This window comes from Scyliorhinus torazame, chromosome 18, assembly GCF_047496885.1.
Source record: "Scyliorhinus torazame isolate Kashiwa2021f chromosome 18, sScyTor2.1, whole genome shotgun sequence".
NCBI classification, from domain to species: domain Eukaryota; kingdom Metazoa; phylum Chordata; class Chondrichthyes; order Carcharhiniformes; family Scyliorhinidae; genus Scyliorhinus; species Scyliorhinus torazame.
The window spans coordinates 58,945,883-58,964,195 of NC_092724.1; the positions used below are offsets into that span (position 1 = coordinate 58,945,883).

An 18,313-nucleotide genomic window follows, 5' to 3' on the forward strand; every position below is an offset into this window, starting at 1 on the left:
AGTGAAAGTCACAGAATTGTGGTCACTATCTCCAAAATGCTCCCCCACTAACAAATCTATCACTTGCCCTGGTTCATTACCAAGTACCAAATCCAATATGGTCTCCCCTCTGGTCGGACAATCTACATACTGTGTTAGAAAAGCTTCCTGGACACACTGCACAAACACCACCCCATCCAAACTATTTGATCTAAAGAGTTTCCCCTCAATGTTTGGGAAGTTGAAGTCACCCATGTCTAATACCCTGTGACTTCTGCACCTTTCCAAAATCTGTTTCCCAATCTGTTCCTCCACATCTCTGCTACTATTGGGTGCCCTATAGAAAACTCCTAACAAGGTGACTGCACCTTTCCTATTTCAAGCTTCAACCCATACTACCTCAGTAGACAGATACTCCTCAAACTGCCTTTCTGCTGCTGTTATACTATCTCTAATTAACAATGCCCCCCCCACCTCTTTTACCACCCTCCCTAATCTTATTGAAACATCTATAACCAGGGACCTCCAACAACCATTTCTGCCCCTCTTCTATCTAAGTTTCCGTGATGGCCACCACATCGTAGTCCCAAGTACCGATCCATGCCTTAAGTTCACCCACCTTATTCCTGATGCTTCTTGCATTGAAGTATACACTCTTGCGGCCAGCATCATTTTTTTCTGCCATAATGAATGCAATTTGTTAATTTTTCTTTACTAGCTGGACATCTGCTCTTTTACAGATATCGCCAATGAAGCCAGTAGAGATTAAGACAAGTTGTTCAGGTCCTCGGATGGATCCCAAGATATGTCCTGGAGACCCGTCCTTCATCTCATTTGTAAATAACAATGACTTGTGGATAGCAAACATTGGATCTGGTGAGGAGAAGAGATTAACATTTTGCCATAAAGGTAAGACTATTCCATATTGGGTAGTAAAAGTCCATAAATGTTGTCAATTGGTCTCAGGAAATGGTTTAAGAAGGCCCTTTTTGGTCCCAGGAGCTGTACAGTTCACCTCATCAACATAGCGAAGCTTTTTCTGCAGAAATCAATTTTACTTTAAACCAAGTGCTAGCAGATAATTAAGTTAAAATTCTAATGGAGCTGTTTTACACATCATTGTATTTATATTGAAGCCAATTTCAAACTAGTTTTGAGGGAATTGACTAGTTGGAATTGTGGAGGGAAAAGATGATTTATTTGCCCCCAGTTTTCTTGTCTCTCCTGCTCAAGGTTAGAGTTCTGTGGGTTAAAACCTTTTAATATAATCAAGAGGACACTATTCATAACTGACCCTAGTCTGCATCTTTATCGTCTTTAAGGAAAAGGGGGCACCAGGAGCGTGGGGAGAAGAGCGAGAGTAAGATGATATTGAAATTACTATTAGAACAAACTTTGGATGGTCAAAAGTAGGTGCCCTACATATTTATTGCATTTGAAGGTCAACTATAAGATCACCACTGCTGTTGTAGGTATAATGATGTCACATATTGTTTACAATAGAGAAAGAGGCCATTTGGTCCTTGCTGATATTTCTAGTCCACATGAGCCTCCTCCCACTCTACTTCATCAAACCCTCATCCGCATCCTTTATCTAGCTTGCTCTTAAAATTTATCTGTGCTAGTTTTTTCAGTTGCCTGTAATGAGTTCAATGTTTTCTTTTTTAAAAAATTTAGATTACCCAATTATTTTTTCGAATTAAGCGGCAATTTAGCGTGGCCAATCCACCTACTCTGCACATTTTTGGGTTGTGGGGGCAAAACGCACGCAGATACGGGAATAATGTGCAAACTCCACACGACAGAGCCGGGATCGAACCTGGGATCTCAGCGTCGTGAGGCAGCTGTGCTAACCACTAGGCCACCGTGCTGCCCTAGGAGTTCAATATTTTAACCAATCTCTGGTTAAATAACTTTGTCTCATGTTCCTTGTTTATGTACGGTGCTGTCCTTATGATATTGAAGCTCTTTGGACATTAATTAGTTTAATGTCAGTGGCTGCTGCTTTGTAGCTGTTCTGCATCAAAAGCATTCCATAAAAATGAATGGTTGTTAATCTGCTAATCGCATTAGTTGAATGAGACTAGTTGAGTAAGACTTTTAAACTAGTCGAGTAGGACATTTTAACCAAGATACTTGAAGGCTTCTTTGTCTTGAAGATGCATTCAGGGTTCTTCAGTTCTGTCACAGAAATGCAAGGAAAGGATCTCGGACAATTCTGCACTCAGTGCCTCATAGTATTTGAATATCTGTCTAGACTTGTTCAGTTTGTTGCAGGGAAAAAAGTCAACCTGAGTCAGAAGTTTGAATCGCAAGACGGGGTTTATTGTCTGAAGCTCCAGGGAGAACAGCGGGCCGGAGTTAAAAGACAGCACGGTCCACACTGAACTCAAAGTACATACAGAAAGGCTTCATCTTATATACTACAGATTTCTTACAAGTTTTGGCGGGCTTTTGGGTTAATGCATATTTACAGTTTTACCCTGCAGACATGATTCTTGGCGGGCTTATTCATGAAGGTATTATCGTAGGTTAGTTCCAGTGGGCCATTACCGGTTCCCACTTCACAGCCCATTCATTCATGATTTCATTCATTCATAGTTTTCGCGGGCTTCCTGGCTCTGACGTCAATACCATGCTTTTTAATAGGGTTTATTTAGGTTCACAATAGAGCTCCCTTTAACTAGATCAAATGGTGATGGCTTTTGGCTGGAGGTTGAGATATGTTCCGGGTTTCATAACGAGGTGTTAAATGCAGGCTTTGTATTGATTGGGAATACTTTATTGTCCGGATAGGATCTGTGTCTGTGCTTTTTAAGTGTGGTCTTTCTGTGCTACCCATCTGATTTAACCCTTTGCCTGCCTGTTTCTGATACAGTGTCAGCCATGATTTATGGTCTTGATCCGTTGTCCCGAATTTTCCCTTACAAGTTCATGGATGTCAGCATCCTGGGGATTACCATTGACAAGAAACTGAACTGGTCTAGCCATTACTGTGGCTACAAGAGCTGGTCAGAGAAGCTGTCCACCATCTACAAGGCACAAGTCAGGATTATGGTGGAATAATGTCATCCCATGAAGGAACTTGAATCCAATATCTCCTAACTCAGCTCCATTAGCGATGTACTTATTCTAAATTGAAGCTAAGTCAACCAGGGATTAAGTCTAATCTATTGGATCGACAACAAAATAAGTGCAGTGACTGAGCTGTTTGTAGACCCTCAAGCCAATTTCAATCTATTATATATAAAAAAGTTTTATATTCTGCTTCATAGACTTGCATAATTCCTTAAAATTAGTCTTCTCGGGTGCTTCAGGTAACAAATTTTGTTTTTGAAGTGTCATGACCTCGAACCAGGCTTTGATCCAGTTTAGCTGCCATGGTTATGATGTGGCAAACATTGATGTACAATAGCGACCATGAAACATGTACATTTCCCTTAATATTCTTTTACATTGTTATACACGGGAGAATTGCCTCTTTCCCACCTCTCGACTGACTGAAGAGAGAAATGTTTTGAAAGAAGAATTTATTTTAACCCCTGAGTGATGTAACAGTTGGGAAGAGAAAATTTGTTATGAGAGTTTTAAAAAGAAAGATAATTATCCAACACCCATTTTGAAACCACACCCACTCATCTGGGCATGCACAAGAAAATATTGTGATTACAAAAAAAGTTGCATGCACTTCAGCCTGACAACTTCATAGCTCTCTGTCGCATTGCTTTTTCTGAGATAAGTCTTAAAGTGGTGCAGGCCTTTAATCCTTTTTGCAGTCCACAGACGAATAGAGTCTGGAAGTTGGAGGAGATAAATTTGCTATGGTTTATTGCTTGCAATAGTCAGGATGCTCTCAAAAACCTGTAGTTAAAAACTTGGTTAAATAGTTAAAGGCCAGCCTGAATTCTCAGCCTGCTGATGATTCTGAAGCAAGGTCCTGTTCTTTCACTGGTCTGGATCTTTCTCTCCCTTGCTGCTTCAAAAATGTGCTTTATTAAAAGCCCTCATTGGAAAACTCAGTTTCTGTCATGTGACCAAAGTATTTGTCCATTGGCCTCCCAAATGTCCCAGAAGTTCTTTTGCATTTTAATGATTTGTCCAGATACGAAGATTAGCTCAAGGTCCTTGTGTAGTTCCGTGTAGATTGACAGAAAAAAAGTCATCTTCTCAACTCCATAAATGTTCATTCTCCATTTGGTTTTCAGGTAAAGTGCCCATTTTGAATTTACACTATGTCTCCAAGTAGACATATTAAATTGTACAGGAGAATTCAGTGTGACCAGAATGTTCTCTTTTTCAGGATTACCTAATGTAATAGAAGATCCTAAATCTGCAGGAGTAGCAACTTTTGTAATACAGGAAGAATTTGATAGGTTTACCGGTTACTGGTGGTGTCCTACAGGAACTGAAGGTATGACTTTGTCTGCAGTACTCTGTGTTATTGCAATCGATGAAAGATTAAACTCCGGTCTCCTACAGCTTTTGCTCTTGGACACTGTAGTGTTTAATTCAAACTGTTTGTCCAGCTCCATTCTGTACTCTTAATTCATTCAGTACACCAATTCAAAGTTTTTTTAAAAGTATTTTTATTTGACAAATTTTCACCAATTTCACCATCTAAAAGAAGAAAACAACCTCTGCAATACAAAAACAATCCCACCCAAACACTGAAACTCCCCCCCCCCCCCCACCCCCACAACAATCAAACTAACCAACTCCTGAAAGTGCATGATGAACGAACCCCTCCTCTCTCTCTCCCCCCCCACCCCCCAGCTTGATCTTAACCTTCTCCTGGGTCAAAAACTCCAGCAGGTCTCCCCGCCATGCTGAGGCACAGGGCGGAGAAGCTGACCTCCACCCCAACCCGCCTACGGGTGATCAGTGAGGCGAAGACTAAGACATCTGCGCCCGCTCCCGCCTACAACTTGGGCCAATTCGACAACCCCAATATGGCTTCTAGAGGATTGGACTCCACATCCACATGCAACAGTTCTTTCCCAGCATCCCCTCCCAGCTGCTCCTCCCACTTCCCCTTAATCCCCTCCATGGACACCCTATCTTCCTCCAGGATCCTCCCGTAGATCGCCAAAACGGCCCCCCTCTCCAACCCCCCCCTGCTGACAGCACCGCCTCCAGCAACGAGGAGGTCGGCGCTATCGGGAAGGTCGGGAAAACGTTCCTTGCAAAGTCCCAACCTGCATATACCTAAACCGTTCCACCTGCGCCAACCCATACTTCACTCCCAGCTCCTCTAGGGTCGTGAATTGCCCCCCCAAGAAACAAATCCTTAATTTCCTTAATCCCCCTCTCGTCCCATCCCTGAAACTCGCATCCATCCTCCCAGACTCAAACCCATCATTCCCCTTATCGGCATCCCCCGCTGACTATTGTGCACAGTTTTGGTCCCCTTTATTTGAGGAGGGATGGAGTGGCATCGGAGGCAGTTCAGAGGAGATTCACTAGGTTGATTCCAGAGATATGGGGTTTGTCGTATGAGGAGAGATTGAATAGTTTAGGCCTATATTCTCTAGAGTTTAGAAGAATGAGGGGAGATCAAATTGAGGTATACAAGATGATAAAAGGCATGGATAAAGTGACATGGAGCGGATGCTTCCTCTTCTGGGGCATTCTAGAACAAGAGGTCATAGCCTTAGGATAAGAGGTAGCAAATTTAAAACGGAGTTGAGGAGAAACTACTTCTCCCAAAGGGTTGTGAATCTGTGGAATTCGCCACCACAGAATGTGGTGCATGCTGGGACAGCAAGTAAATTTAAGGAGGAGTTAGACCGATTTTAAATTGGTAATGGGTTGAAGAGCTATGGAGAAGGGGCAGGATGTGATATCAACCATGATCGAATGGCAAAGCAGACTCGATGGGCCAAGTTAACTAATTCTGCTCCGCTATCTTATGTGCTCCAATGAAAAGCGGAATACTGCATGTTGGTAATCTGAAATAATAATCCAAAATGCTGAAAATACTCAGGTCAGGCAGTATTTGTGAGAGGGGAAGAGTTAGGCCTGTGATTGCTAATCTCTGGGAGGTCATACCCTGGAGGTACCCAAAGTTGTGCTATGGAACTTCCAGAAGTCCCCAGAAGTAAGCAATTGCCCAGGAGGTCAAACACCTACCCCAACTACCCTCCCAATCTCCTGACCTCCATACCCACCTCCCCATCTACTCTTTCCGAATCCCCAAGGAACCCCACAACGGTCTGCAACTATTGCACTTAATGAGTCCAGAAGGCTTCCCTGATGTCATTAGAGCCACTAATTCCCAATGGCTTTTGTTTAAAAAGATCCCATCACACTACTTTGGAGAGTAACTGTTATCCCTGGTGTCCTGACCAATATTTATTCCTCAGTCAACATCACCATATTATGTGACCCTTACTGCATTGCTGTTTTGGGGAACTTGTCTCCTGTGTCGTCTTTTGTTACAACATTGACTACGCTTTAAAAATACTCCACTTGCATAACATATCAGGTGGTTGTGAAATGCATTATATAAATGCCAGTTTTTTTTATTAATTTCCATCTCTTTCCACACACCATTCCTCACAATTGCTCCAGGGATAATGTGTTCCAGAAGTCATCCTGTTAAGAAATGTTGCCGAAATTTATTTTCCTTTATGCTATGTCTCTTGGCCCTTGAACTCTTCACATGACTCGGACTGTAATGGATCCAGCTTCTCCACATGTAAGTGGTAATGCCTCTCTTAGTCCCTTATCATCCACATTGCTTCACCGTAAACACCTGGGGTTAGGTATTCTTTCGTCATGACTCGGACCTCATGGTTCAGCCTCGCAGCCTTATTCCATACTTTCAATAATTCTATTTCCCTTCTCCATCTCGCACTGGGATGAGGTATAAAACCAACATTCTATCTGTCCTCAGGTGGATGTAAAACATCCCATGGCACAATCAAAAAAGCAGGGTGTTCTCCCTGATCAATATTTATCCCTCAGCCAATATCTCTTGGACATTATCCCACTGCTCTTTCTAGGAGCCAGCTGTGCATAAATTAGAAGTCAGTATTTCTTACATTACAACAGCAACTGCACTTCAAAGTACTCTGTTGGTTGTAAAATCATTTGTGACATGTTGTGAAAGGCATTGTATAAATGCATGTTTTTCTTTCCTTTAGACCTAAACACTACTGCAGCTGACCGAGGCCGGATACACTGTTCAGCATCATCTTGAATGGTATGAAAACATTTTTGCCTTGCTTGCAGGTCCAGATGGTGCAAAGACGTACTACCTTTTGTACGAAGAAGTGGATGAGTCTGAAGTGGAGATCATTCATGTGCCCTCCCCAGCACTGGAAGAGAGAAAAGCTGACACCTATAGATACCCAAGAACAGGTTAGAAATAGAACCCATGATCTGGGATTAATAAGATAATGACAATCTGTGTGATATCTTTATTATTTATACAAGGCACAGCTATTTTTTTTTTTTAGCTCAATTATATCTTAGATCAGGGAATTAAGTGTTTGAAATTTAGTGGAAATGGTATTAATTTCCTGCTCATTTGAAATTCACTTGGATTAAAGTTGTAGTCTCTGAACTCTGGAGCTTTATACCTAACATTTTGAATCTGCTGTGTGGTTCATAGAATACATGTGAAAACTGGCTTCAACAGAGTGCTGAAAGTGCTGCTGTCAGCTTAGTGACACCCTGATGTAATGACACAGTCAACTCTTTTTATAACACAAGATATATATGCAGAATGTACTTGAGTGATTAAAAACTCACCAACCTCTTAGGAATGCGGCATATTACAGGATGGTGAATTTGCGATAAGCACCTCAGCTCCGAGAAATGCGCATGTGATTTGATTGCCATGGCGAGAGAAACTCCAACAGAAACACATTGAATTGTTGGGTTCCAATTTCAACATATTTTCAAAGTACCATGCAGAAAAAGAACAATGTTGTTTGAGATTCAGAGACAATGACTGCTGTGGGGAAGTAGGTGAATTGTTCTCTGTTAAGGATGCTTGGGAGAGTTCAGTTTCTGTTTAATAGGAACAGAACAGACAGGACTCTTGAAGATTTAAGGAATGGAGAGTAGCCTTGCTGGTGATAATCGCATCCAAAAAACCTGAACAGGTAGTGGAACAATTGCCAGATGACACTGGAAGTCTTGACCTGGCATGGTGGAGAGTAGTGCACCTGTTGGAAATGAATGTGTGGCGGTCCTTGTAATGCCCCATATCCGCACAATGTTTGGTGCACAGTGAAGGGGGTTTGTAAGACATACTTGGGTTGTGCTAGTTAGTTAATGCGCTCGTACCTTTTTCTTTAGTTTGGTTGCCTGTTAATGTTTTATCTATATTAACTTGTTTTTTCTCCGCAGTAAAAGTCTTAAAATATGGAATCTTGGCCTTCGATTCTTCTCATTGGTCACTGGGGAATTTATTTCTTTGTGGACCATAACAAATCAGGGGCTCATGCATGATCAAACACGGAGGACATTGGGATTTTCCAAACTGTAAACAAACAAGATTTCATGCTTTTGCTGTGTTCAGTGAAAAGTCAGCATGGCTACTTTATGCTCGGGTGTTTTTTGGAGGGAGAAGACCTATCTGTTCTTGCCTCGCAACAGTTGATGACGTTAATTTGAAAGCTGTGGCAGAGGAATTGAAGGTGGGGGGGCTTTAAAGTAAAGATTGTTCAAGTACTGTCTCAGAACTTGAACCTTGGAGGAAGCAAATGATCCTGATAGCACTTGAGTAGAATTGGCTAGATTTCATTGCAAATGAAATTAATTGTCCATCACATTTTCATTGATCATTGCACCCAAATAACTTTGAAAACTAAACCTTTAGATTATTTCCCAGTTATATTTTGGATATTAATCTTTCCAAACTTTCATTAACTAGATTATTTTACTTTCAGTTAAGGTATGTTTTCCCATTTGTTTAATGTTCACCTGATTATTGCAGCTGCTGTTATTGTTTGCTGCCGAGCATGGAATGATTTTTATCTCCAATTCCTGGTCGGTCCAGTTAGTCCGTGTTTGAAAATGAGCTGCTGGTTTTGAGACATGTTATTCTCAAAGTGACAATTTTAATGTCTTCGGGAAATTTGTAAACAAAGTCTCAATTGTTGGTAACATAATAAAATGATTGAAATTACATGGTGGTAGGAGGGTTTTAAGTTCCATTAGGACTTTTCAGAGCTAACATTTTAATATCTCACTTGCAGGAAGTAAGAATCCCAAGATAACACTTAAACTCTCTGAGTTCAGAGCAGATAGCCATGGGTCGGTGAGTATTCATTAATATATGAAGTATCAGATAACCTAGGAATGATGAAAAACATTTATTCATATTGAGAGGTTCAGATTATGGTATACCGTGGAACTGCACCGCAGCCCCAGCCCCCCCCCCTTCTCCGAAAGGCAGTGAATCTTTTTGTGCTTCTGGCAACTTTTGGTACTCCTTGGATTGATTTTTGAAAAAAAAAAAATGAAAAATCAGTGTATGCCAAATGGTAAAAATGTAAAAGGAGTGGAACTGCAGAGTAAGTTGAAAAAGCAAGAGGCAAGCTGCTAAACTTTAACTTTCTAAAAAGAAAGTGTATTGGTTCGCAAATGTTTATGAATAATATATTGTTCAAGCACAGAAATAACTTTAAACTTATTTAGATCATTGTATTGCCCAGTATTGAATATTCTAGTCCAGGAAGGATACCATAATATTCTAGTCCAGGAAGGATACCATAGAATTTACAGTGGAGAAGGAGGCCGTTCGGAGCACCTGGAGGAAACCCACGCAGACATGGGGAGAACGTGCGGACTCCACACAGACAGTGACCCAAGCCGGGAATCTAACCTGGAGCGGTGAAGCAATTGTGCTAACCACTGTGCTACCATGCTGCCCAAGTCTGTGGAGGTGAAAGAAATTAATTAAGATGATTGCTGCGATATGAGGCTTTGGTTATGAGAAGGACTAGAGAAACCAAGGTGGAACTCACTAGAAAACTAAAAGTTAAGTGATGATCTGTTAGGGGTGCTCAAAGCTGAGGGATATAGTAAATTAAATGGGAGGACAAAACTATTCTCACTGGGCTGCAGACAGGAGGGTAAGAATTTAACATGAGTATTTTTTTCCCGGCAATGTTAAGACATCGAATGCTCAGGAAGAAGCAGAATTCAATTTTTGTTGTTCTTTACTTCCCTTTTAAATGCAAAGGAGAACTGTCAGACAATGGGATTAAGTGGTCTATTAAACTAAACTTTCATATTAGTCAGTCATGCCAGTAGCAATAAAAAAACAAAGAAAAGTACAGCACAGGAACAGGCCCTTCGGCCAGCCAAGCCTGCGCCGACCATGCTGCCCATCTAAACTAAATCTTCTACACTTCCTGGGTCCGTATCCCTCTATTCCCATCCTATTCATGTATGTGTCAAGATGTCGCTTAAATGTCACTATCGTCCCTGCTTCCACCACCTCCTCCGGCAGCGATTCCAGGCACCCGCTACCCTCTGTGTAAAAAAAACCTGCGTTGTACATCTCTAAATCTTGCCCCTCGCCCCTTAAACCTATGCTCCCTAGTAATTGACCCCCCTACCCTGCGAAAAAGCCTCTGACTATCCACTCTGTCTATGCCCCTCATAATTTTGTAGACCTCTATCAGGTCACCCCTCAACCTCCGTCGTTCCAGTGAGAACAAACCGAGTTTATTCAACCGCTCCTCATAGCTAATGCCCTCCATACCAGGCAACATCCTGGTAAATCTCTTCTGCACCCTCTCTAAAGCCTCCACATCCTTCTGGTAGTGTGGCGACCAGAATTGAACACTATACTCCAAGTGTGGCCTAACTAAGATCCTATACAGCTGCACCGTGACTTGTCAATTCTTATACTCCATGCCCCGGCCAATGATAGCAAGCATGCCGTATGCCTTCTTGACTACCTTCTCCACCTGTGTTGCCCCTTTCAGTGACCTGTGGACCTGTACACCTAGATCTCTCTGACTTTCAATACTCTTGAGGGTTCTACCATTCACTGTATTTTCCCTACCTGCATTAGACCTTCCAAAATGCAATACCTCACATTTGTCCGGATTAAACTCCATCTGCCATCTCTCCGCCCAAGTCTCCAAACGATCTAAATCCTGCTGTATCCTCTGACAGTCCTCATCGCTATCCGCAATTCCACCAACCTTTGTGTCGTCTGCAAACTTACTAATCAGACCAGTTACATTTTCCTCCAAATCATTTATATATATATATACTACGAACAGCAAAGGTCCCAGCACTGATCCCTGCGGAACACAGGGAGTTTTACAGAACAAACTGATTTCTCACCATCTCTTTTTAAAAAAATATAAATTCAGAGTACCCAATTATTTGTTTTCCAATTAAGGGGCAAATTAGCATGGCCAGTCCACCTACCCTACACATCTTTGGGTTGTTGGGGTGAAACCCTCGCAGACATGGGGAGAATGTGCAAACTCCACACGGACAGTGATCCAGGGCCGGGATTCAAAGCCAGGTCCTCAGCGCTGCAGTCCCAGTGCTAACCACTGTGCCACATGCCGCCCTTCTCACCACTTCTTAACACTGTGGTCGAAGAAATAATCTTTATTAGTGTCACAAGTAGGCTTACATTAACACAGGAATGCAGTTACTGCGAAAATCCCCTAGTCGTCACACCACGGCGCCTGTCGGGTACATTGAGGGAGAATTCAGAATGTCCAGTTCACCTAACAGACTCGTCTTTCGGCACTTGTGGGAGGAAACCGGAGCACCTGGAGCAATCCCTCGGAGACACTGGGCGAACATGCAGACTCCGCACAGGCAGTGACCCCCAAGCCGGTTATCAGGTCCCTGGCACTGTGAGGCAACAGTGCTAACCACTGTGCTACCGTACCGCCGCTCTGCTTCCCCTGGTGCTGTGTTTTATTCACCAGTCTTGCGTTGATAGGGCACAACACTTGCTAACCTTAACTCAAATGTTTTTTTCCTTTGGTAGATCCTGAATGCGCAAGATAAAGAGCTGGTTCAACCATTTGAGATTCTTTTCCCCGGGATTGAGTACATAGCACGAGCTGGATGGACGAAAGATGGAAATTTGTACGTTTCACTCCGTGCGGGTTACCTTGTAGTTGAAGCAATGTCTTTCTTATTTAAAAAAAAAAAAGAAATATAAAGTTTGTCTGATCACCTGTCGTTCAGGAAAAGATTATTGCATTACATCTGTGTACCCCCAAAATTCAACATTAGCACTGCATTCTGTCTCTTGCCTCCTCAACTGCTTCTCCCCACCAATATTCTTCATGGTCCTCTTTAATTTGCAAGAACTATCTGTTACCACTGTTCTCCTGGCCAATTGTCAATATACAGGTTTGGGCTTCATTTAATTGTAGTAGGTCAATCATATGTGACAACATGAGACAACAGAATGAGAGCAAAAGATGCGAATAGGTAGAATCAGGTATTTTTTAAGAAATGTTACATTTTTGGAATAGCTTACTGAAAGGGTGCATGAGGAAGGAACTTCAATCCCCTTGGTAAAATTGGACATATATATCAGATAATATTTATTAGTGTCACAAGTAGGCTTACATTAACACAGTTACTGTGAAAATCCCCTAGTCGTCACACTCCAGCGCGGTACAGCGAGGGAAAATTCAGTATGTTCAATTCATCTAACATGCACGTCTTTAAGGATTTGTAGGAGGAAACTGGAGAACGCGGAGGAAAGCCACGCAGACACTGGGAGAACGTGCAGACTCTGCATTGACAGTGACCCAAACTGGGAATCGAACCCGGGTCCCTGGCGCAGCGAAGCAAAAGTGTTAACCATTGTGCTACCGTGCTGCCCCTAATGACCAGGGCAGTCGGACTCAGACCAATAGTACCTTCCAGCCATGACATTTTCTATTCTATAAATATGTGGACAGTGCAATTTATTTCCATCTTGTTGCAGTTGTTTAGTTGAGTACATTAGAAATTGAAATTAGTGTTTGTACCGTTTGGCCTGGTATATATTTTTTACTGTTTTAATAAAAAGATATGGACCCCAGTCTGACACAATGCTATGTTTGGATTCTTAAGCAATGAGGTATGCATTGGATTCCATGAAGACAGGTGTCCAGAGAGAACTGAGCATGCAAATTGCACTTTTGACAGGAAGAGTGAATTCTTTAGACCTGATAAGCCTATGTCTCTAGAAACAGACTCTAGTTCCAGAGCCTCTCACTGGAGAACCTAACTTACAGCAGTGAATAACTTGCTTTTCTCTCTCTTTGTTCTAGTGCCTGGGCAGTGTTACTCGATAGGCCTCAGCAGAGACTTCATTTGGTTTTGATCCCAACATCACTATTTATTCCTGTAACTAAGGATGAAAAAGAGCGGGTTAAATTTGTAGAGGCTGTGCCAGAAACTGTTCATCCACACATTATTTATGAAGAAGTAACAGATATATGGATAAATGTAAGTATAAAACATCAATGAGGAGCAAAAATGTTTTCTTTGGGAAATTTTGTTTTTCTCAATTGAGTGTATTCATGGTAGGGAATGAGAAACTTTCTGTTACAGGACTTCCAATTTTGACATTAAACCAATTAGTATCAGCAACTTTTTCTGATACCTGACAGCTAGGCACCACATTTAAACTATCAGATTCATTATGTAGTGCCCAACAGTGAGTCGGCACTAGGGCTTGGTTCCATTGCGAGACAATTATCTGAAGGTAAAATATTTGCAGGGCTACAGGAAAATGGTGAGGAGTGGGACTTTTAAAAATTCTTTCATGGAATGTAGCTGTTGCTGGGAAGGAATTCCAGGATCTGATCCTACAGCAGTGCTCTTAAGTTCGGAGACAGGATGGAGTGTGGCTTGGGGAGAAATTTGCAAATGATGTTGTTGTTGTTGCAATAATAATCCTACTCAGTACAAGGCAGGGGAATGGGTGAGTTGCTCTTGCAGAGACCCGACAGGCCAAATGGTGGTCTTCAGTATTGTAACAGTTTTATGATTCTATGACTACATGGATTAGTCTGTATTTGAAATGATCTCTGCTTACCCAGGCAATAGACTGGCTGCCAGATGGTTACAGGTTTCAATTCCCAAATTGCTTCTTGAATTCACTAATTCTGTAGTGGGCCAAAGGACTGAAGGATAAGTAAATGTGTTGGGTTGATTTCAGTGCACCTTGTGCCTATTAATCTCAATTAAAGCCAGTTAACTGGATAAAAATGACTTAGTGACAGGAAGTGGAGAATAATGATATGGAGATGAGAAATAAAAAGGATATTGCATTAGTGATCTGTTAGCTACTGATTGATTGTTATAATATTTATTGGTGTGTGGCCAGGTGGCAAATGAGAAGCCGATAAGTGGCAAGGAGAGTGAACTGAACCAATTAAGTTACAAGAATGCTGTAAGGAACAGAATTTTAGACACTCTCCTTAGAACATTTTGGAGCTGAATAATGCCCATGATAATAGGATAATAGCATTGTAGAGCTGTTATGAATAAAGCCAAGAGGCCCAACCAGTATGTGCTGATGTTATTGCTCCACTTGAGCCTCCTCCCATCTTTTCTCATCCAAATCTGTATTTCCTAAATCTGTCAATGTAACCCTCTATTCCCTCCTCCCCTTAACTGCATCTATACTATTTTCTTCAACCACTCCCTGTGACAGCCACTTCCACATTCTCACCACTCTTGGGGTAAACAAGCCTCTTCTGAATTCCCTGTTAGATATCTTCATGACTATATTAAGGGCTCTAGTTGTGCTTTCCCTGGCCTCCAGCCACAATGCTATATTTGGAATATTGTACATATATTGGAGATTCAAATGGTTAGTGCTTTAGCTAATGTACAGTGAAAAGCACCAAGCAATTTGAAAAAGGATTGAGAGAGCTGAACTCCTATATTAATTGAATGAGGGCTGGCAAGAGGTGTCTCTCGCTATGGTTCTTTGAAAAGACTTTGGACAATAGTTGCCAAAAAGCTGGATAATTAGGATGTTGCCATTTTGAGACCAGTAGATTAAAGGATGCGAGGATGGTTACATGGGTATTTTGAAAATTTGAGGATTAGGTAATACAGAATTTTCAGAAGATTAAATAGGTGAATAGAATCTGCAGTGAGACATTTGTCCAGTCTGTGGGAATTAGGTGACATACGTGGGAGGGTGGTTGGCGACCTTTTCTGATTCCCTGTTTTGTGTTATTACCAGGGTGATGACTGCACCATGATTGTTTACTCTTTTTTCAACTGTGCTAATTAATGTCCTATTCATTTTATCCCCCCCACCTTTTTCTTTCTCTCTTAGGTTCATGACATATTTTATCCCTTTGTACAAACTAGAGATGATGAAGTATCTTTTATCTGGGCCAATGAATCACAGACAGGGTTTTGCCATTTATATAGAATTACTTCAATTTTAAAACCAGGCTGCTACCAGTGGGCAAATCAATTTAGTCCAAGTGCAGGTGAGCTATTGTTCTTTCTTATTACCTGCCTCAATCTCAGTGCTGCACGGAGTGGGGTGGGGTGGGGTGGGGGGGGGGCACACAGAGAATAATGCAATCCAGTATGCAGTGTTTTTCTATTCTGCTCAACAAACATTCTTGTGATACCACTGATGGAAGTGCCAAATTATGGGTGGTTTAGTGTTGATAGGTAACCACTAGGAAGATGATTATGAATGGTCAAGACTGTTGCACATTCAATCTTGACAGCTGATAGAGCATGGAGACTTTAATCTGATCTGGATTTGATTCAAACTTGTTCAAGTCCCAGAAGCATCGAATCCCTACAGTGCAGAAGGAGGACATTCAGCCTATCGAGTCACCACCGACCCTTCAAAAGACCACCCTATATAGCTCCAATCCCCCACCCAATTCTTGCACCCCACCCTAAGGAGCAATTTAGTATGGCCAATCCACCTAAGCTACACATTTTTGGACTATGGGAGGAAACCAGAGCAGCCGGCGGAAACCCACGTAGACACTGGGGAAAAAAACTGAAATGCACTGGGTTAATGAATGTACTAACTCCACATAGACAGTCAACCGAGGTCGGAATCGTTCCCGGGTCCCTGGCATTGTGAATCAGCAGTGCTAACCACTGTGCCCCTGTCGCTCCAGAGATAGAAAGAGACAATGTTTAACCTGTTGTATGGTTATGTCTAACCATTGCTGTAATAAATAAATGATGACCCTAAATTGACTGTAACTTTAATGCTTTAATCAGAGTGCCAGAGTTGTCTGCAGTCAATTGTAAAATAAAATTTCTCCTTTGGGTGCATTTAGAATGTTAACGTAGGTGGTCAAATCGTGCTTGCTCTGGTGACCTTTTTTCTGTGCATGTCACATCAGTGAATCTTGTTGCTTGAAACGCAGCAATTTGACAGCAGTTGGTTTAGGGAAAATACTGTGAAGGGTAGGAATGCTGCAGTCAACAAATGCATGGAATTCTGGGGTTTTAGATGTATTTCCGGATTGTCTTCGCATTACCCATTTTATTAATGGGCCTACACATAATGGCAAGAGAATAAGTCAAATCTGATTTTATTTTATGCGCTTGTGGGATTTTTGAACATTTTTATGATGTTTTGTGACTTGCGTTTCAGTTTTTTTTCCCCGAGGGGAGAAAACATTGCAGATAAGTGGCCATAACTGCCACATCTAACGGCTGAATGTTTTAGTTTTCCTCTCCATAGCTTGTCTTGTGTAATCTTGCATTTATTGTGATGGTGTGTTGCACTAATTACTGGCCCTTTGTTTAACAGATGATTTTAAATGTCCAATCAAAGAGGAGGTTGCACTAACTAGTGGCGAGTGGGAGGTATTGGCAAGACATGGCTCAAGGGTAAGGCTCAAGTAGATGAGTTTTGGAAATTGATGGTTTTGCTTATCAACTAAATGAGAACAGTCTCGAGGCTGTGAATTAACCATGTTCTTAAACCAAATGAATGATGCTGGTGATTAGACAGTAGGCTGAAATATTCTTCACCTGTCTTTAAGGTGTTGGCAGTTTACTCAGTACCACTGAATGTTAGCTACATGCATTGAAGCACAGGACCTTAATTGTCAGTGACCAATCATGCATCCAGCAGCTGCTAACCCCCCACCCCCGGCCATAACCCAAACTGCCCGCACACATCCACTTGTGGATTTTTGGTGTTTTGAAATTGGGAATAAATATAAAGTAATACATTTTTGAATGGAAAACAAGAGATGTGAGAATCATTGTACTGAAAAGGTATTCGCTGAAGGTTTATAGGTGAAAAGAGAAGAGTTCAAATGACTAATTCCCTGAAACTGTCATTAACAGTTACAAAATGCCATAAATGGCAAAATTGACATTTTGGGGTTTTATAAGTGTAAGGAATTGGTAATTTGTCCAAAATTTTGGATAGACTGCATTTTGGGCACTCCAATGTAGACTCGCCACCATGTTGCCAGAGGGGTGAGATATGATGCTTCCACTTGCAATGGGCTTTTTCCCACCCCAATTGGGGACAGCTTCATCTAGAAATTATATGGAGCCTAATCAGGTCATCAAAATGTCTCCAGTGCATCACACATTGAATCACTTTTTGGCTGTGGCATATGTTGACGAATCATTGGGACCCTGTGGGCTGGATGACTGTTGCAAACTGCTTTTAACACCAGAATGGTCATTATTCTCTCTTGGGTTGATCAAAAAATTATTCCAGTTGATTGAACAGATTCTGTGACTGGCCAATAACTATGCCTTCTTACAAACAGCATGCATTATAATTGCAAATGTGCAATTATTTATTCTCGTTTCAAACCAAAGTTTCACAATTGAGACTAATTTTCTTCTGTGTTGAAGGAATTTTGCTGCTTGTTCGAACAATTCCTCGGGCACTGGTCACCCCCTCAAGCTGTTGCTAACTTTTGGTTGGTTCAATTGGCTCTGTTTTATAACCTTTGCCATCGAGTCGCCAGGTATCTTTATGATACCGTCACGAGGTTCAAGTTCAAGTAATGATCAATAACTCAACACACCAATTAGTAAGATTCAAATCAATACACATTTATTATACACAGTAAATCGCTACTCATGCATAAATTCTACTTCTAAGCTATTTCTACAACTAACAGGCCTATACTTAGCTTCGGACTGGCTCATCAGGTCAGGGGAACAAATGGCCTTTCGTTCGGGTTCTGAGTCTGCGGGATTCAAAAGCTGGTAAGGACTGGTAGCTAGGAGCGCCTATCTCGTAGCGAGCGTTGACTTAAGACTTACTTCGTTGGAGCGGCAGCTGGACAGGTCACTCTCAAGGGTTGCTTCGCGTTGCTGAGTGACCCTGTCAAGAATGACGATTTGAACTTTGGGG

The 18,313-nt window shown here is 41.7% G+C and overlaps 1 protein-coding gene across 9 annotated transcripts in view; it reads left to right on the plus strand.

The window, feature by feature from the left end:
* dpp9 (dipeptidyl-peptidase 9) overlaps nt 1-18,313 on the plus strand; it is a 127,632-nt gene that overhangs the window by 72,801 nt on the left and 36,518 nt on the right. For all 9 annotated transcript variants that reach the window (XM_072482779.1, XM_072482776.1, XM_072482783.1 and 6 more), the window contains 8 exons: nt 720-888; nt 4,280-4,390; nt 7,213-7,341; nt 9,189-9,250; nt 11,963-12,063; nt 13,248-13,425; nt 15,275-15,434; nt 16,736-16,815. In XM_072482779.1, coding sequence (XP_072338880.1) covers nt 720-888; nt 4,280-4,390; nt 7,213-7,341; nt 9,189-9,250; nt 11,963-12,063; nt 13,248-13,425; nt 15,275-15,434; nt 16,736-16,815 — 990 coding nt within the window. The remainder of the gene's footprint in view (nt 1-719; nt 889-4,279; nt 4,391-7,212; nt 7,342-9,188; nt 9,251-11,962; nt 12,064-13,247; nt 13,426-15,274; nt 15,435-16,735; nt 16,816-18,313) is intronic.